We start from the raw sequence: 19,415 nt of genomic DNA, 5'->3' as shown, positions 1-19,415 counted from the left end.
CTAATAAAGGGCATAACAAACATAAAATACTATATTCATTATCTTTGAGTTCAGTTGAAAATAAGGAACTTTTCGTCATGAGTGCACTGCCATTTTATAGGCCTACAGTCTGGTGCACTGTCACGTACCACACACATCAGTGCCGAAGTTTTTAACACGCAAACACTGGATTAACAATGGATTTTATGGAGCGGCGTCGACCAAATATAACTGAATCGTGATTTACACGGCAGCAAAGTGCGATGCTAGTGTGCAGAGTTGTATTGAAAAGAATGGAATCTAATGTACAGTAAATGAATGTAGAAAGCAGAGTGCATCACACTCATGTCGGCATCGGTGTCCACAGCGATTTAAAACACCATTCAGCTGACCGGGAGTTCAGAACTGCGTTGGTGTTTATTGTACGAATCTACTCTTTGGCCGGCTCGTAAGCCCAAACAAGTGTGTGCAGCATGCCTTTATGTAGCCTACTAAAGGCGCATCATCATAAAGATAGGCTACATTTAATCTGCATCACGCCCCATTTTAGCGGAAAACAAGTTAACATACATATATCATTGATTCTAATGGGAAACACAGATAGCCTAATCACACCTTGACGTTACATCTAGTTATTAATTTACAGCCCATTCAATAATTTTACTAACACGGCAGTTATAAAGAATTATGTGTATGTAACTTACTCATGTCGAAACGATGTAGGCTACATTACAACCCATTCAGCACGTACTAGCTACACTTACCATATCCCATGTAAAACGGTTAGCTTGCTAGCTAGCTAACTATGGAACTTCAGTATAACAGGCATAGCCAATTAACTCACCTAGTTGTAGGAAAAAGGCTACGTTCATATTACAAGTGATAGAATGAATATGTGACTTATGTTTAGGCCTAGTTGATGTTATGACATGTAAAGTTAAGCTTGCCGAACTTAGTTGTCAGCCACGGGCAGTTTGACTGTACCTACATTCGTGACACTCCTGTTAGGCTAAACTGGAAAGAGCAAAAAATAGGAACATAATGGTCACATTAATCCCATAAACACACAGATAACTCTTACACCAACCTTATTTTGTGCCTTTTATTCACGTTTGTTTCAAGATTTAGTAAGTATAACCCCTTTTCGCTCCCCACTGCTATGCAGCAATAGGTTTCCATTATCCAAACAGCTCCCTTTCCCCTAAAAGGGGGCGTGTACGCAGCACGGTCTAGCTAGATCAAGTGTGGTGTTGTAGTTGTTCTAACGTTGTTCTAACGTTACTAGTTTACAAAGTTTGTTACACCAAAAAGAACGTTAATCTTGCGATAAAAGAATTGATGCCATTAAAATAGGTTTACGTTAACGCAGTTAATAACGCGTTTAACTGACAGCAGTAGTACATACTTATTCCACTGCTTGGTTGAATTTCCCATTGTCCTACGTAATTTAGAACGACCATTAACCGTATGTTATCTGCACACCTATGAAGTAGATCCATTTTTTTGGCCGTATCACACTTGTATATTAATTCGCCGAACTCGTTGTGAAGTTTAAATGAACTGTCACGTTGCATCCGAGCTGTAAAATGCAGACGTTCAGAACATTGCAACATTGTAGCATATGACGGAGGTGGCTTTTAGCTAGATAGATGACAGCAGGCTAAGTAAAAGCGATGTTTCAAAGCTAAAGTTCATCAGAATCTTGGGATACGCCCGCTTGACAACGGGAGAGATAGAACTAACGACTGGCCTTTGGCCGTAGCAACCATCAATTTAGAGTTGAGAAATTAGTTGATATGTGTTGGAAGAAATTAGTTCTACAATCAAGACAGTTTTAGCAATTAAAACGTTTAAATTGTAACAGGAAATGAACACAACGCAAGTGGCAACAGTGGAATAAGCGGGATAATGGACTCCACGGTGGTCTGTTCACAGAAGTTATTGCACTACGAGGTTTAAACGGCCCTCCGCTTCGCGTCGGGGCCGTTTTACAACCTCAACCACCGTGCATTAACTTCTGTGAACAGACCACCGTGGAGTCCATTATCCCTTATGTATCGTATGTATGTGTGTGTGTGTGTGTATGTGTGGTGTGTGTATGTGTGGTGTGTGTGTGTGTGGTGTGTGTGTGTGTGTGTGTGTGTGTACCTCTTTGAGCTGCTCCTTGCGTGTCCTGTACTGGCGTTTCTGCGTGTCCAACAGGCTGCTAAGCTCCTTCTTCTGCTGGGACAGGATGTGCTGCTGGAACTTCCTCTCCTCCGCCTGAGCCACCTTCGCCTGGAGGGGTCAGAGGTCAAGTGTCAGGGTCACCAGACACCGACGCCCCTTTAGGCTTTAGGCCGACGCCCCTTTAGGCTTCCATTTTGAAAGCCCGCCCACACCCCCCCTCCTCCTCCTCCAGGATGGCCTGGTGTTCTGACCTGGTGTTCTTACTGTATATATATATATATACCTGGTGTTCTTACTCTATATATATATACCTGGTGTTCTGACCTGGTGTTCTTACTCTATATATATATATACCTGATGTTCTTACTCTATATATATTTACACCTGGTGTTCTTACTCTATATATATATATATATATATATACCTGGTGTTCTTACCTGGTGTTCTTACTCTATATATACCTGGTGTTCTTACTCTATATATATACATATACCTGGTGTTCTTACTCTATATATATATATATATATATACCTGGTGTTCTTACTCTATATATATATATACCTGGTGTTCTTACCTGGTGTTCTTACTCTATATATATAAACCTGGTGTTCTTACCTGGTGTTCTTACTATATATATATATATATATATATATATACACCTGGTGTTCTTACTCTATATATATATATATACCTGGTATTCTGACCTGGTGTTCTTACTCTATATATATATATATACCTGGTGTTCTTACTCTATATATATATATATATACCTGGTGTTCTTACTCTATATATATATTAGGGCTGTAACGATACACCAACCTCACGATTCGGTTTGTATCACGATTTTTGACCCACGGTTTGATACGAATCTCGATTTTTCTTTTTTTTTTGGGGGGGGGGGGGGGCTAGACATTTAATTAAATAACATTTTTAATAGCCTCCCTTAGAACACCAGAGGATTACAATATAATATATCTATTATTTTATATCCTGATATAAAAATATTTTTCTGAATGACTGATATTTATGACAGCACACTTTATGCAGATTAGCGTATAGCCTAGGCCTACTATTTTTTATTACAACTCTACCTCTTTAATTCAGCTGTCTGGTTGAAGCCTGGAAATATTCTAAACAAAGTAGCATAGTTGGCTAGCTTAGCTGATCATAGTCTACTGATTGGACTGTTCAGTTTCCCCATGTGTGTTTAAGTTTCAAGTTAATACTTGTTCTCCTTGGGACAGGCCCTTTTGGGAACGTTGGTATTGAGATGATCAGTGAACTTCAATGCAAGAGTTTTAAACAAATATGTGCAGCATGCTAATGATGCTAAGTGGATTTAATAGTAATTTAGCTAGTCGTCTATGCTTTCACGATTGTGAATGTTTTATTTAAGTCGCGCGTGTTCATTGAGCAGGAGGGAGAGTGAGAGGGAGGGAGCGCAAGAGAGAGCGGGGCAAGGAGAGGGGGTTTACTTCTATACTGTTTGGTAAAGTTGCACACACAGTCTATAATGAAAGCAAGGAGAGGTATGAAATTATTATTTATTTATTTATGTTTTTGGACAACGTAGGCTACCGATAAGTAAAGCGGGAGATGTGGGTTGCTTTTGCGGCCGCGTAAGCTGCAAAGCACTGCGTGAAACACTAGAAAGGGTGTGTCGCGATTCTGCCTTTTCACACCGCGACACAGTATCGTGGATATGAATGTCGCGATTTCGGTTTCGAATCGTATATCGTTACAGCCCTAATATATATATACCTGGTGTTCTTACTCTATATATACATATACCTGGTGTTCTTACTCTATATATATATATATACCTGGTGTTCTTACTCTATATATATATATATATATATATACACCTGGTGTTCTTACTCTCTCTATATATATACCTGGTGTTCTTACTCTATATATACATATACCTGGTGTTCTTACTCTATATATATATATATATACACCTGGTGTTCTTACTCTCTATATATATATACCTGGTGTTCTTACTCTCTCTATATATATACCTGGTGTTCTTACTCTATATATACATATACCTGGTGTTCTTACTCTATATATATATATATATACCTGGTGTTCTGACCTGGTGTTCTTACTCTATATATATATATACCTGGTGTTCTTACTCTATATATACATATACCTGGTGTTCTTACTCTATATATATATATATACCTGGTGTTCTTACTCTATATATATATATACCTGGTGTTCTTACCTGGTGTTCTTACTCTATATATATATATATACCTGGTGTTCTTTCTCTATATATATATATATACCTGGTGTTCTGACCTGGTGTTCTTACTCTATATATATATACCTGGTGTTCTTACCTGGTGTTCTTACTCTATATATATATATACCTGGTGTTCTTACTCTATATATATATATATATACCTGGTGTTCTGACCTGGTGTTCTGACCTGGTGTCGGTGCCGACGCACACGGTAGTAACTGCATCGAATAACAACGTGGATTCGGTGCCTCATTTCGGTGCTTAAATCACGTTTTTTTATTTTTATACGAGGCATCACTGCATGTCATGCGCCATCTCTAACGTCTTGCTCTGATAGCAACACATCCAGTTACAGTAGCTAACATAAACACTGGCTGGATGTATAAACGGAGGGGTGCACCACATAGGCGAGTGGACAGTGTTTGTGAGCCCAAGTAGCTTACTTTAAAGATATCACGAGCTCCTGTCAAAATCTAGCAGTGGACCTAACTACACACAAGCAAAAGGCTATGAAACAACATCAACAGTATACTTTACACAATATCCTTGCTAATGCGCTAACTGGCATTTATTTGAAATGTTATCAGCAAAGTTGTAAGGTGAAAACTTTATTTCACGGTGTGTTCTAAACAACACAATGGCATGATATTAATCTTTCATGTGCATGAGGCCCATATAGCATCACAATGAATATGAAGATCATGTTAAAAGTTAGCTGGCAAAAACATAAATAGGTTACATACCTGATGTCACTGAGCGGTCAAAGAGGCTACGGAACCATCTCCGTACGTTATCGCTAATTAAACTCAGCTGACTGGTGTTAGCGCATAGCCATAGTTGCTGTTAACATGCATACTACAAGCGCTGGGAATCTAAACACTTCAAAACCGACATGTAGCCTAATATGTTCAAAACTATTGCATGTTATGGGGGAAGACATGACATTTCTTGAAGCATTTGGGAACACACTGAATTCACTGGAAAGTAGAGTCCCTGTTAGATTAGCTTGCCTGCAAATGCCGTTGTCCATGAAAGTTCTGGAAGTTCTATGGCAAGCGGTTCTAACATACCTTTAACATACCTTATGGTAAACCGCCTACACTGGGTAAACTTGAAAGCAGAGCTTACTATTGTGTGTGCATCCATGGCAAGCTGTTTTAACATTTAAATGTATTATCTGTAGTAGCAATGAGATATTGATAGTAAATTGAATATAACAGTTCAATTTCATGTTCAAATTTGTCTTATCTATAAAAAAAGCAATTCATGCTTTAGACCATTTTAATTTAAAAACCGTTGCATGTCCTGACCGTTTTAAAACCGTTGCATGTCCAGACCGTTTTAAAAGTATCGATTTAACACCGGTATCGGATAAAACCCAAACGATACCCAACCCTACTGGTGTTCTGACCTGGTGTTCTGACCTCCTTCTCCAGGATGGCCTGGTGTTCTAGCCTGGTGTTCTAGCCTGGTGTTCTAGCGTGGTGTTCTAGCGTGGTGTTCTAGCCTGGTGTTCTAGCCTGGTGTTCTCACCTCCTTCTCCAGGATGGCCTGGTGTTTCTTGTTGAGCTTGTCCGTCTCGGTGCTGAAGTTGTTCCTCTGGTTCTCCAGCTCCTTGTCCAGGCGGAGTTGGTGCTCGTCCATCTCCGCCTTCAGCTTGTTCTCCATGGCAACCAGCTGCTTCTGGTGCTGCCGCCGCATGCGTCTGTAGACCGTCATTTGCTCCCGCAGCGCAGAACCCTGCTCGTGCTCCTGCATCTGCCGCGTCACCTACACACACACACACACACACACACACACACACGGTTAACCCTGCTCGTGCTCGTGCATCTGCCGCGTCACCTACACACACACACACACACACACACACACACGGTTAACCCTGCTCGTGCTCCTGCATCTGCCTACCTACACACACACACAAACACACACACACACACACATGCGGTTAACCCTGCTCGTGCTCCTGCATCTGCCGCGTCACCCACACACACACACACACACACACACACACACACACACACACACACACGCGGTTAACCCTGCTCGTGCTCCTGCATCTGCCGCGTCACCTAAACTGTAGCTTCTTACAATAGCGGTATATTACCCTAGCTTCTTAAGGTAGCATGCTAGTAGTGAAGTTATCTGATGTTTAGGCATTGTAGCTTCTTGAAAAAAAAGACGGCTGCCCTGTGTTTCTGTTAAGTAGCTGTGCTACTTTGCTCTTCTTTTTGCTGCTTAGCAAATGTGAATGTCCATATCAATTACTCGTACACATTCCAATGTCTCAAGGGTATGTGTTGTGTTGTTTTGTTGTTCATGGAATATCGTAGAAATTGTGTTGTTTATCCGTTGGTGTTGGTAAAAGCGGCTAGCACTGTTGCCGTGTTGCTAAAAATAAACGCTACGTTACTGGAGATGAATTTCATGTTCTCTGTGTTGCTAATAAACACTACGATACTCGAGATGAATACCATGTTCTCTGTGTTGTTAATAAACGCTACGTTACTGGAGATGAATACCATGTTCTCTGTGTTGCTAATAAACGCTACATTACTGGAGATGAATACCATGTTCTCTGTGTTGCTAATAAACGCTACATTACTCAAGATGAGATGAATACCATGTTCTCTGTGTTGCTAATAAACGCTATGTTACTGGAGATGAGATAAATACCATGTTCTCTGTGTTGCTAATAAACGCTACGTTACTGGAGATGAGATGAATACCATGTTCTCTGTGTTGCTAATAAACGCTACGTTACTCAAGATGAATACCATGTTCTCTGTGTTGCTAATAAACGCTACGATACTCGAGATGAGATGAATACCATGTTCTCTGTGTTGCTAATAAACGCTACGTTACTCTAGATGAGATGAATACCATGTTCTCTGTGTTGCTAATAAACGCTACGTTACTGGAGATGAATACCATGTTCTCTGTGTTGCTAATAAACGCTACGTTACACGAGATAAATACCATGTTCTCTGTGTTGCTAATAAACGCTACGATACTCGAGATGATATGAATACCATGTTTTCTGTGTTGCTAATAAACGCTACGTTACTGGAGATGAGATGAATACCATGTTCTCTGTGTTGCTAATAAACGCTACGTTACTGGAGATGAGATGAATACCATGTTCTCTGTGTTGCTAATAAACGCTATGTTACTGGAGATGAATACCATGTTCTCTATGTTGCTAATAAACGCTACGTTACTCGAGATGAATACCATGTTCTCTGTGTTGCTAATAAACACTACGTTACTGGAGATGAGATGAATACCATGTTCTCTGTGTTGCTAAAAAACGCTACGTTACTGGAGATGAATACCATGTTCTCTGTGTTGCTAATAAACGCTACGTTACTGGAGATGAATACCATGTTCTCTGTGTTGCTAATAAACGCTACGTTACTCGAGATGAATACCATGTTCTCTGTGTTGCTAAGGAACGCTACGTTACTGGAGATGAGACGAATACCATGTTCTCTGTGTTGCTAATAAACGCTACATTACTGGATATGAATACCATGTTCTCTGTGTTGCTAATAAACGCTACGATACTCGAGATGAGATGAATACCATGTTCTCTGTGTTGCTAATAAACGCTACGTTACTCAAGATGAGATGAATACCATGTTCTCTGTGTTGCTAATAAACGCTACGTTACTGGAGATGAATACCATGTTCTCTGTGTTGCTAATAAACGCTACGTTACTGGAGATGAATACCATGTTCTCTGTGTTGCTAATAAACGCTACGTTACTCAAGATGAATACCATGTTCTCTGTGTTGTTAATAAACGCTACGTTACTCAAGATGAATACCATGTTCTCTGTGTTGAGCGTAAATGTAAACTGGAACGCTTATAGCTCAGTCTTACGAGGAAGTGACATCATTTCACAAGTTACGGGTTGTCACAAGTCATCAGCACGGACAAGTGGATCCACACGGTATGTGTGTTTGTGGGTGTGTGTGTGTGTGTGTGTGTGTGTGTGTGTTCTCACCACTGAGGCTGTGCGTATGGTGGCGAAGTGATCCCTGTTCCTATAGTAACCTCTCCTGCGTGCCCCCGTGGGCGGGGCTTGTTGTTGCTCCACCTCTGGCTGGTACGGGTCATCATAGATGATGTCATGAACCTGGAACACACACAGACATACACACACACACACACACACACACATTTAATAAATACATTAACAACAATACAGCTCTGGCTGGTACAGGTCATCATAGATGATGTCATGAACCTGGAACGAACACACACACACACACACACACACACACACACACACACACACATTTAATAAATACATTAACAACAATACAGCTCTGGGAAAAATGAAGAGAGCACTGTACATTGTTCTGATGTCATCCTATGGTCGCTGAGTGACATTCAAGTGAGTTGACGGTCATATTCAAATTTGCAGTGGTCCGTTCATTTTGAATATGGCTGTCAACTCAACTATTCAAATGTGTGTGTGTGTGTGTGTGTGTGTGTGTGTGTGTGTGTGTGTCTGTATGTGTACCAAGGGGCGGTGTATGATGGAGCTGTTGGAGGTTACGGGGTGTGTGTGTGTGTTTACCATGGGGCGGTGTATGATGGAGCTGTTGGAGGTTACGGTGTGTGTGTGTGTGTGTGTGAGTGAACTACATCTTCCCTATTTTAGAACACTATTTTTAATTGAATGCACTTTTGCACATATTCCTGTCTGTGTGTTAGCTGACTAACTGTCTGCAGGTGAAAGTAATTGTTAATTAAGTTAAGTGGGCCACACCCACAGGTGCTCTTTTAAGAAGGGCCAGTGTGTTGGTGTGGGAGAGTCAGACGGATTGATGTGCAAGTTATCGTGTGTTAAACATTTGGATAAATTAAAGAAAGATGTTTTCTAGAATATCCTGTTTTTATCTTTTTTTAAAAACAAGATGGTGGACATATTTTTCACAGTGTGTACCATGGGGCGGTGTATGATGGAGCTGTTGGAGGTTACGGTGTGTGTGTGTGTGTGTGTGTGTGTACCATGGGGCGGTGTATGATGGAGCTGTTGGAGGATACGGTGTGCTTGTCTTTATCACAAAATGGGGACTTCGACCTGACAAAGTAGTCACGGGGTGGGGACCGCTGGAATGGTGGGGACTTACACTTGGTCCCCATTATGTTTTTCCTTTAGATGAGCCTAGAACAACATTGCCAACTGCCTAGATACAAAATTTTAGGTTGGCCTATATGTCATGAAATTTTGAAAATGTGTGTTTTGTGTGTGTTTTGGGGTGCTCAGTACCGCCAACCCATGACCAGACACTGTAACTGCATATCTCTCTCACACACACACACATATGGACATCTACCAATCAGATCCGAGAAATCAGAATATGCAAATGAGTAGATCGCATCATCGAAAGACCGCCAGAAAACCAAAAGCAGAAGAAGAAGCATCCACCATTTTGGGAACAGCGATATTTTTTCTACAGATCTTTACTATTTTATGGAACATCATCCAACTTCACAGATAAAAAGTAAGTTTAATTAAATTGCGAGAGTAAATGTTAATTGTAGATTGTCAAATAACAATGCATGCCTAACTGCTGTAAGTGTTAATGTTCAGGGTCAAGGGGAGCACATGTAGCAGCAAGTAGCCTAGCTTATAGCTAAATTGCATGTTAAGATGGTTGCCCTATCATTGAGAGTAGCATGGTGAATTCTTTAATTATGCACTTGTATAATATGGGTAAAATGAGTTATGAATGCTGGAATAAAGTTCTTGATAGTATTCTATGTGCATGTAGATATCACACTTCTCATACCTAGTTTTGACATTACAAAAAAGGTAAGTTAAGTATAACTTTGCATTCAGAAAATGTAATGTTATCAGACTTAATTTGACTAATCGTCATTTTCTCAAACTTCAGAGGAAGGACAACCATGCCAGCAGCAACAAAAGGTAAATACCTATTACTACAGCATATTGTATCAGTTTATACACATTAAGTCGAAATGTTTGAACAAAGAAAAAACAAATGAGGGCGAGGGAAGTCAAAAGGCTACATAATGCATGGTGGGCTAGCTTCAGTAGATGTCAGGTCTTTTTTATCTGTAGGCAGTTTCAAAGCAGTTGGTAAACGCTAGTTGTGGTTGTTAAATTTGACTACGTAAATATTGTGTTTGTTTTTATGCCTTACTCCTAAGACATACTTTCACAAAACCTGGTGTTATATTGGTTAAACTAACACCACGTTTGTAGTTGCTAGCACATTATGCTAGGCAGCTCATATGCAAAGATGGCTAAGTAAATTGTAAAAGTGAGCCAGCATAATGTGCTAGCAATTACGAATTTGGTGCACATTGAGTTAGCAACAGTTCATTTCCCTTGAAGGAATAACTTCTGCTGTCCAAATGTGGTAAACTGACACGATACAAATCGTTTAATATAAATGTCTTCATTTACAGATTAACATGCTACAACGAAGACAAAATCCCATGCGCGAAGCATGTGACCATGCACGTAATTGCAGAGACACTGAAATGCTGGAAGCTAAGTTCATTAGCCCTAAAAAAGGTATGTAATATTTTAAACCGGAAACAGCAGGAAAACAGAAATGTTTGCTAACAGCTCAGAACTCTGTAAAAGATGTTCAGTTGTGTCTTGAGATCTACTTATTCCTCCACAAGGCGCTATTTTAAAAACTAGCTTCAGGCAGGCAGTGTCATATTCAAGTTCACAGACTACAGCAATTTGTTTGTTCAAGTAATTCTGCGCTGGTTTTGAGTTGTGTAGGTTGCAGTATAAAGTGAGAGTGTTATCATGTACAAGTGTTGAGAGTTCGCCGACATGCTGCAAACATTTAACATATGTCCCCGCTCGATAGTGGTAAGAATATGCTTAATTTATGTGTCAGCCTGTGTGCTGTTTGTTTACACTGAGCAAAGGTCACAGTCATTTGCGTGTGAACAGTAAGACTCAACCGTGGATAAATTCGGCGTTAACAAATGGTCTCCTTCACATGCGGTGAAGGCATAGCACAGACAAGCTCACAAGACGCTGTGAACTTTTGTCGAACACTTTGGTCGTTCGCATGTTTGTTTGATGTGTAAAGGCGACGTGATGTCGGGTATTACATTCACATCAAGCCAGAGGTAATCATGCATGCCTGTGTATGCGCGTGACTACATGTTTATTTACTGGTTTGACTAAGATTTGCAGTCAGGACGCTTTCTTGCTTGTTAATGTAGGCTACACCTGTTGAGAGTTCGCCTACATGCTGCAAAAACATGTCCCCGCTATTGGTAAGAAATATGCTTAATGTTTCAGTCTTGTGCGCTGTTTTTGGATACTGAGCAAAAGTCACAGTAATTTACGTGTTAACAGCAAGTAATTCAAACTGAACCGTGGATAAATTCGGCTTTAACAAAGTCGTTGTCTCGTTCACATGCGTTGAAGGCATACGTTGTACGTCAATGTTGCAATACATTTCAAGGAGCTGCATGAATAACGGAAGGCGTGAATGAAGTGGCCACTGTATGTAGCACAGACGAGCTCTCAAGAAGACGCTGTAAACTTTTTGTCGAACACTTTGGTCGTCGGCAGGTTTGTTTCATAGATGTGTAAATGCTGGCGACGTGATGTATATAATCACTTGTAGACTTCACACCAGTCATGCCTGTGTAGCAGCTACAGTAGGCTATGCTCGTGGCTACGTTTATTTAGTGGAAATTTGAGTAAGATTTGCAGTCAGGACACGATTTCTTGCTTGTTCATGCTCAAGATTAGAAAATAATGCGTATAATCGTGTGCTTTGAAGTGTTACTTTTAAACATGGAGTGAAGATGGCTTGATTCAAAGATTATGTTTCAAGAGATTGTGGACTTTAGCTTAGGCCATCGATAACAGTATTAATATACTGCAAAACTGCTGCTTATCTAATACAATCTAACCAAGTGTTATTAATCTTATATCAAGATCAGAAACTATATGCCATGGTATTGTTTTCAGTATAATGAGTTATACAGAGTATCTAGACCCCTCTAGTTTCTGATCTTGAGGGTTCCCTCTCAGTAACAACGTGAACAACGCACATCACACACTCACCAACCAATCCTGAACAGTTCGGACAGTGTATGACATCTAGGTGTAGATGTGAAATGTACAAAGTGTATGACATCTAGGTGTAGATGTGAAAAAGTTAACTTTCAGTTCAAAAGCAGCGGTAGCATAGGCTAGTGTTGTTCAACAATGAGCTAGGTTAATAGATGGAAGCAACACAAATAGCAAGGGATCTTCAAATTAAAGTTACAACGATATCTGTGCCTTAGGCAGAAGGGATACTGTCTATGTACACATCTGACTGTTTGAAAATGACAGCGCAAATGCGCACTTCTCACTCTCCACACATGCATTTCTCGTGGTAAATGTTTGTCTATGCTTCCCCTCCAGATTGAATTTTACATTACATTTACGAGATCTTAGCATTGAGGCAGATATAGAATGATCAAGCCAAATAACAGGCCATGATGAATGCTCTGCAAATAGGCTAAAATAAATCAACTGATGTACCCTATTTAGATGTGTTGAATTTTGTTGTATGCACACTTTTCCCTATGAGAAACTTTACTAGTAGGCTACTGGCAATAATTCAAAACTACTTTCACCTCTGCTTTTACATGCAAATTTAAAATAGAAACCACTTGTGAATAACCAAGATTTTTTTCATGCGGGTATAATTTACAGGGATTGGACTGGTATGATTTATCATAGCCTACTTTATCATACTGGCATGATTTAAAACATAGGGTGAAAGTGAGAATTCATGAAGCACTTTTGAGAAAATGTCAAAATATTGAGATATATATTCTATATTGTCAAATAGACAATATAGGCAATATTATTTTTAGCCATATCGCCCAGCCCTAACTGGTTCCTGATTTAAGGCCTAAGTTTATATGCTCATGTATGCTGATGAAGTTTTTTGTACATTTCTGACCCACATTCTGTTTTTCAGGCCGTGGTGTCTTTACCTTAGCACCATTCCAGCAGGGTGATTTCGTGGTTGAATACAGAGGAGTAATCATTGATGCAGTAGAAGCTCAGCATAGGAGGAAAATCTACCATAAAGCTTGCTGTGTCTTTTTGTTTGACTTTAAATGGAAAGGCAAATGGTGGTGGTAAGTTTTAGGCTAATAGGTAAAGTGCTACTGCCAGTTCCAGAGGTCTTACTAAATGTACTAACTGGATTAAAAAAAACTGTAAAACTCTTAGGGCGTTAGAAAATGAGCCTATTTCTCAAAAAATTGGAGTGTTCCTTCAAAAAATTGCTCTTGTTGATTTTAATGCATTTTCCAGCATTGACGCAGCATTGGAAGACAACAGTCTTGGGAGATTGGTGAATGATGACCATAAGACTCCTAATTGCCGCATGAAGTTAATTGAGGTTGATGGTAAACCACATCTCTGTTTGTTGGCCATGGAGAAATGAGGTGAGATCTAGCAGCGTTAGCAATTTCTGTTTAAAATAATAACTTTATTAGATTTAAATTAGAATAATAGCTTTCTTCGATTTCTGTGTACTGCTTTTCAGTTTACAAACACCTGTACTTTGCTTGCATGGTTTTATTAATCACTGTCCCAACCTGTGAGTGATCCCTTTCTTAGTTAGCGTGCTTCCATCCAACTTGCTAATGCACATTTTATCTATTCGAATGGAAACAACGTGAAATGCACATCAAAATTTTGAATGCGCATCAATATTTGATTTGCTAGAGGGGGGGTGGATCCACTCTCGATGCGCATAAGGTATAATGCGAATAAAGTTGATGGAAACAGTTTATTCGCATTGCGTTATGTAACCTTCAGAGAATCTCAGCCATCTCTGGCGCTTCCCCAACATTAGGCAACTTAATGTGCTCTCTTGCTTGTTCCTGTAGAATAAAACAAATTGAATTCACACATCGGTGCACAGTTGTTTTGCTGACGCCAAAGTTTTCAATAACAACTCTGTATTCGGAACACGTCGCAAGTTTATGCAACATGCCATTCCTGTAGAAAACCTGTAGCCCAATTAAATGCCTGCAGGTATGACTGCTTTAACAATAGAATGATAGGGTAAAATATCATTCCTGAATACTGAATATCATAATATATTAGCCTAAAATTAATGTGCAGTAAGCAGAATGTAGGCATGGCTGCATGTGACATTTCTACAGATCAGAATGATATATGCCTAACAACTGTTTTGAGTTAAGGCTATAGTTAAGCTTATTGAACACAGACATTTACATCGATAGTCTGGTGTTATAATTTATTTGCCTCGGGTGTACTGTGGAGTGGGTAAGACTGTTTTTAGTGGCAGGCTAACACATACTGATCACTTGCGCTAGCCTAGCACCTGCGAACTCTGCAACTAGAACTATTCTACCTCAGCTTGCTATGCATTGTCATTATTGAAGTCGAGTATGTTTGTGTGTAGGGTTTGTAGGTTTTTTAAGATTTCTTTCACTTAGTCCCCACAACTAATGCTTTATCCTTTCTTAACTTGCTTCTAATTATCATATTGAAGTCAGGTTTGTGTGTAGGGCCTTCATGGTTTCTTGCACCCGGTCCCTATAACTCATGTTAAATAAAATAATGAAAGATGGCAATCTAAGTGCAAGGTGAAAGTGTTTAGAAGGTTGTTATGACTGACGGTCTATTTATAAGGTACACGTTAACACTTTGTGCCCATGTCTTTCTCTTCTTATCAAGGGTGAGGCTGCCACTTGCAGCTTGGAAAATGTGCCTTCTACCAGTGACCTCCCAACATCTGCCACTCAGGTAACATAATCAGTCTTTGCCTGTTGTGGAAATAGTATTGTGAAGCAGAATTTGACGGTCATTAGGTAGGCTAGGGCCACAGTAATAGCGCTGGTGCTTACACCTCATGTGAAACTAGTTTGTCCAGCTATCGTTCTGCTCACTTTAACATAACTCCTGGAGCTGTATGTAAACTATTGCTAACTAGCTAGTTAGCCACTAATTTGAATTACATCATACTAGGAGAGAGAAAATGCCAGGCAGAAAGTAACCATTCTTGTCATCTCATGAGAGAGGCTGCTTGTATGTCTGTTAGCACTACTTTGCTAGCCTAAGTAACATTAGCAATGGGTACAGTTTATAGCATACATGCACTGTTTTAAAAAAAGATACAAATCTAAGTGCAAGGTGAAGGTGTTTAGAAGGTTGTTATGACTGACGGTCTATTCATAGGGTACATGTTAACACTTTGTGCACATGTATTTCTCTTCTTATCAAGGGTGAGGATGCCACTTGCAGCCTGGAAAATGTGCCTTCTAGCAGTGACCTCCCAACATGTGCCACTCAGGTAACATAATCATGATGTGTCTGTTAGCACTACGTAGCCAGCCTAAGTAACGTAACCTTTGGGTACAGTTTATAGCATACAATTTCTTCCCCTTTGTCTTGCAATATATGTAGTCTTTGCTTTCACTTGATTCCAACAACTGATATATCCTATTGAAGCTGAGAGTAGGCCAGGGCTTTTTGAATTCTATCAATTGGTCCCCACAACTGATGTTTTATCCTACCTCACTTTGATTCTAACTGTTTTATTGAAGTGAAGTGTGTGTAGGACCGCTTGAGATGGCTTTAGTTGGTCCCCACAACTTTGTGTGTGTAGGACTGTTTCATTTGGTCCCCACAACTGATGTTTTATCTTACCTCACTTTGATTTTAACTGTTTTATTGAAGTGAAGTGTGTGTAGGACCGCTTGAGATGCCTTTAGTTGGTCCCCACAACTTTGTGTGTGTAGGACTTTTTCAATTGGTTCCCACAACTCATGTTTTATCCTACCTCACTTTGATTCTAACTGTTTTATTGAAGTGAAGTGTGTGTAGGACCGCTTGAGATGCCTTTAGTTGGTCCCCACAACTTTGTGTGTGTAGGACTTTTTCAATTGGTCCCCACAAGTGATGTTTTTACAGTCCCTCAATTTTAAGTGTTTGGCAGTAGCTGAGTGTATTCCGTGCCTTTTCAAAGGGGTCGGTCAGGATTCTAGACATAGAACCTCATTTTCAAGTTAGCAAGTGTGATATTTATCAGTGGAGACTGTTTTCAGCACGTTTTATCCAGTCCTTCTAGTTGCAGAGTTGCAAGTCAACAGTATGTGTTAGCCTGCCAGTAAAAACAGTCTTACCCACTCCACAGTGCACCCGAGGCATATCAATTATAACACCAGACTATCGATGTAAATGTCTGTGTTGATAGAATACTGTTAGAAATAAAATTACCCTTGCATTGCATTGCAATAGTTATACTTTGTTCCCTGAAGTTGGTAGTAGGCATATAACCAACGGCAGCGGGAGCGGCGGACTGATATTACCTAGGCTACTACTAGGTGTCCCGATTGGAGTGCGCTTCTCTGTTTACTTTTCGGCGCAGTACTACTAACCAGAGCAAGTAAAATTCTGCCGCTGCTTAGAAACTAGTCCCTCAAAATGTAATGCGATCATTTAAAATGCAAGGATAGAATAATGTTAGAAATAAAACTATCAACACAGACATTTACATCGAAAGTCTGGCGTTATAATTTATTTGCCTCGGGTGTACTGTGGAGTGGGTAAGACTGTTTTTAGTGGCAGGCTAACACATACGGATGACTTGCGCTAGCCTAGCACCTGCGAACTCTGCAACTAGAAGGACTGGATGAAATATGTTTAAAACGGTCTCCACTGATAAATATCACACTTGCTAACTTGGAAATGAAGGTCCTATGTCCAAAATCCTGAACCACACCTTTAAATTCCTTTGTATGGTCTTCACAACTGATCATTTATTCTACCTCAGCTTGCTATGCATTGTCATTATTGAAGTTGAGTATGTTTGTGCGTAGGGTTTGTAGGTTTTTTAAGATTTCTTTCACTTAGTCCCCACAACTAATGCTTTATCCTTTCTTAACTTGCTTCTAATTATCATATTGAAGTCAGGTTTGTGTGTAGGGCCTTCATGGTTTCTTGCACCCGGTCCCTATAACTCATGTTAAATAAAATAATGAAAGATGGCAATCTAAGTGCAAGGTGTTTAGAAGGTTGTTATGACTGACGGTCTATTTATAAGGTACACGTTAACACTTTGTGCCCATGTCTTTCTCTTCTTATCAAGGGTGAGGATGCCACTTGCAGCCTGGAAAATGTGTCTTCTACCAGTGACCTCCCAACATCTGCCACTCAGGTAACATAATCAGTCTTTGCCTGTTGTGGAAATAGTATTGTGAAGCAGAATTTGACGGTCATTAGGTAGGCTAGGGCCACAGTAATAGCGCTGGTGCTTACACCTCATGTGAAACTAGTTTGTCCAGCTATCGTTCTGCTCACTGTAACATAACTCCTGGAGCTGTATGTAAACTATTGCTAACTAGCTAGTTAGCCACTAATTTGAATTACATGCAACTTTTACTGCATCATACTAGGAGAGAGAAAATGCCAGGCAGAAAGTAACCATTCTTGTCCTCTCATGAGAGAGGCTGCTTATATGTCTGTTAGCACTACTTTGCTAGCCTAAGTAACATTAGCAATGGGTACAGTTTATAGCATACATGCACTGTTTTAAAAAAAGATACAAATCTAAGTGCAAGGTGAAGGTGTTTAGAAGGTTGTTATGACTGACGGTCTATTCATAGGGTACATGTTAACACTTTGTGCACATGTATTTCTCTTCTTATCAAGGGTGAGGATGCCACTTGCAGCCTGGAAAATGTGCCTTCTAGCAGTGACCTCCCAACATGTGCCACTCAGGTAACATAATCATGATTAGTCTGTTAGCACTACGTAGCCAGCCTAAGTAACGTAACCTTTGGGTACAGTTTATAGCATACAATTTCTTCCCCTTTGTCTTACAATATATGTAGTCTTTTCTTTCACTTGATTCCAACAACTGATATATCCTATTGAAGCTGAGAGTAGGCCAGGGCTTTTTGAATTCTATCAATTGGTCCCCACAACTGATGTTTTATCCTACCTCACTTTGATTCTAACTGTTTTATTGAAGTGAAGTGTGTGTAGGACCGCTTGAGATGCCTTTAGTTGGACCCCACAACTTTGTGTGTGTAGGACCTTTTCATTTGGTCCCCACAACTGATGTTTTATCCTACCTCACTTTGATTTTAACTGTTTTATTGAAGTGAAGTGTGTGTAGGACCGCTTGAGATGCCTTTAGTTGGTCCCTACAACTTTGTGTGTGTAGGACTTTTTCAATTGGTTCCCACAACTCATGTTTTATCCTACCTCACTTTGATTCTAACTGTTTTATTGAAGTGAAGTGTGTGTAGGACCGCTTGAGATGCCTTTAGTTGGTCCCCACAACTTTGTGTGTGTAGGACTTTTTCAATTGGTCCCCACAAGTGATGTTTTTACAGTCCCTCAATTTTAAGTGTTTGGCAGTAGCTGAGTGTATTCCGTGCCTTTTCAAAGGGGTGGGTCAGGATTCTAGACATAGAACCTCATTTTCAAGTTAGCAAGTGTGATATTTATCAGTGGAGACTGTTTTCAGCACGTTTTATCCAGTCCTTCTAGTTGCAGAGTTGCAAGTCAACAGTATGTGTTAGCCTGCCACTAAAAACAGTCTTACCCACTCCACAGTGCACCCGAGGCATATCAATTATAACACCAGACTATCGATGTAAATGTCTGTGTTGATAGAATACTGTTAGAAATAAAATTACCCTTGCATTGCATTGCAATAGTTATACTTTGTTCCCTGAAGTTGGTAGTAGGCATATAAGCAACGGCAGCGGCAGCGGCGGACTGATATTACCTAGGCTACTACTAGGTGTCCCGATTGGAGTGCGCTTCTCTGTTTACTTTTCGGCGCAGTACTACTAACCAGAGCAAGTAAAATTCTGCCGCTGCTTAGAAACTAGTCCCTCAAAATGTAATGCGATCATTTAAAATGCAAGGATAGAATAATGTTAGAAATAAAACTATCAACACAGACATTTACATCGAAAGTCTGGCGTTATAATTAA

The 19,415-nt window shown here is 40.0% G+C and overlaps 1 protein-coding gene and 1 long non-coding RNA gene across 3 annotated transcripts in view; one reads left to right on the top strand and one right to left on the bottom strand.

The window, feature by feature from the left end:
* Nucleotides 1–9,028, bottom strand: part of LOC143137416 (serine/threonine-protein kinase TAO2-like) — a 17,936-nt gene extending 8,908 nt beyond the window's left edge. Inside the window, exons 1-4 of one of the 2 annotated variants that reach the window (XM_076297599.1) lie at nucleotides 8,992–9,028; nucleotides 8,413–8,544; nucleotides 5,936–6,172; nucleotides 2,128–2,256 (exon numbers count right to left, since the gene is read on the bottom strand). In XM_076297599.1, the coding sequence (XP_076153714.1) occupies nucleotides 2,128–2,256; nucleotides 5,936–6,172; nucleotides 8,413–8,544; nucleotides 8,992–8,994 (501 nt within the window). In that variant the 5' untranslated portion in view covers nucleotides 8,995–9,028. Of the gene's footprint in view, nucleotides 1–2,127; nucleotides 2,257–5,935; nucleotides 6,173–8,412; nucleotides 8,545–8,934; nucleotides 8,972–8,991 lie in introns of those variants that run through there. The other variant, XM_076297600.1, reaches the window with a different exon arrangement.
* Nucleotides 9,029–9,702: 674 nt separating this feature from the next.
* LOC143137418 (uncharacterized) lies at nucleotides 9,703–15,205 on the top strand. Its single transcript, XR_012989956.1, has 6 exons — nucleotides 9,703–9,922; nucleotides 10,316–10,347; nucleotides 10,854–10,962; nucleotides 13,403–13,565; nucleotides 13,744–13,877; nucleotides 15,142–15,205. It is a non-coding gene; the product is annotated as an uncharacterized LOC143137418 (long non-coding RNA).
* Nucleotides 15,206–19,415: the final 4,210 nt, after the last annotated feature.

This window comes from Alosa pseudoharengus, unplaced genomic scaffold (assembly GCF_046254945.1).
Source record: "Alosa pseudoharengus isolate Yale_2024_CS ecotype anadromous, Long Island Sound unplaced genomic scaffold, YU_APseudo_1.1 YU_APseudo_1.1_scf_21, whole genome shotgun sequence".
Taxonomy (NCBI): Eukaryota; Metazoa; Chordata; class Actinopteri; order Clupeiformes; family Clupeidae; genus Alosa; species Alosa pseudoharengus.
The sequence above is the reverse complement of the archived record's forward strand: the minus strand, read 5'-3'. Positions and strand labels throughout refer to the sequence as shown.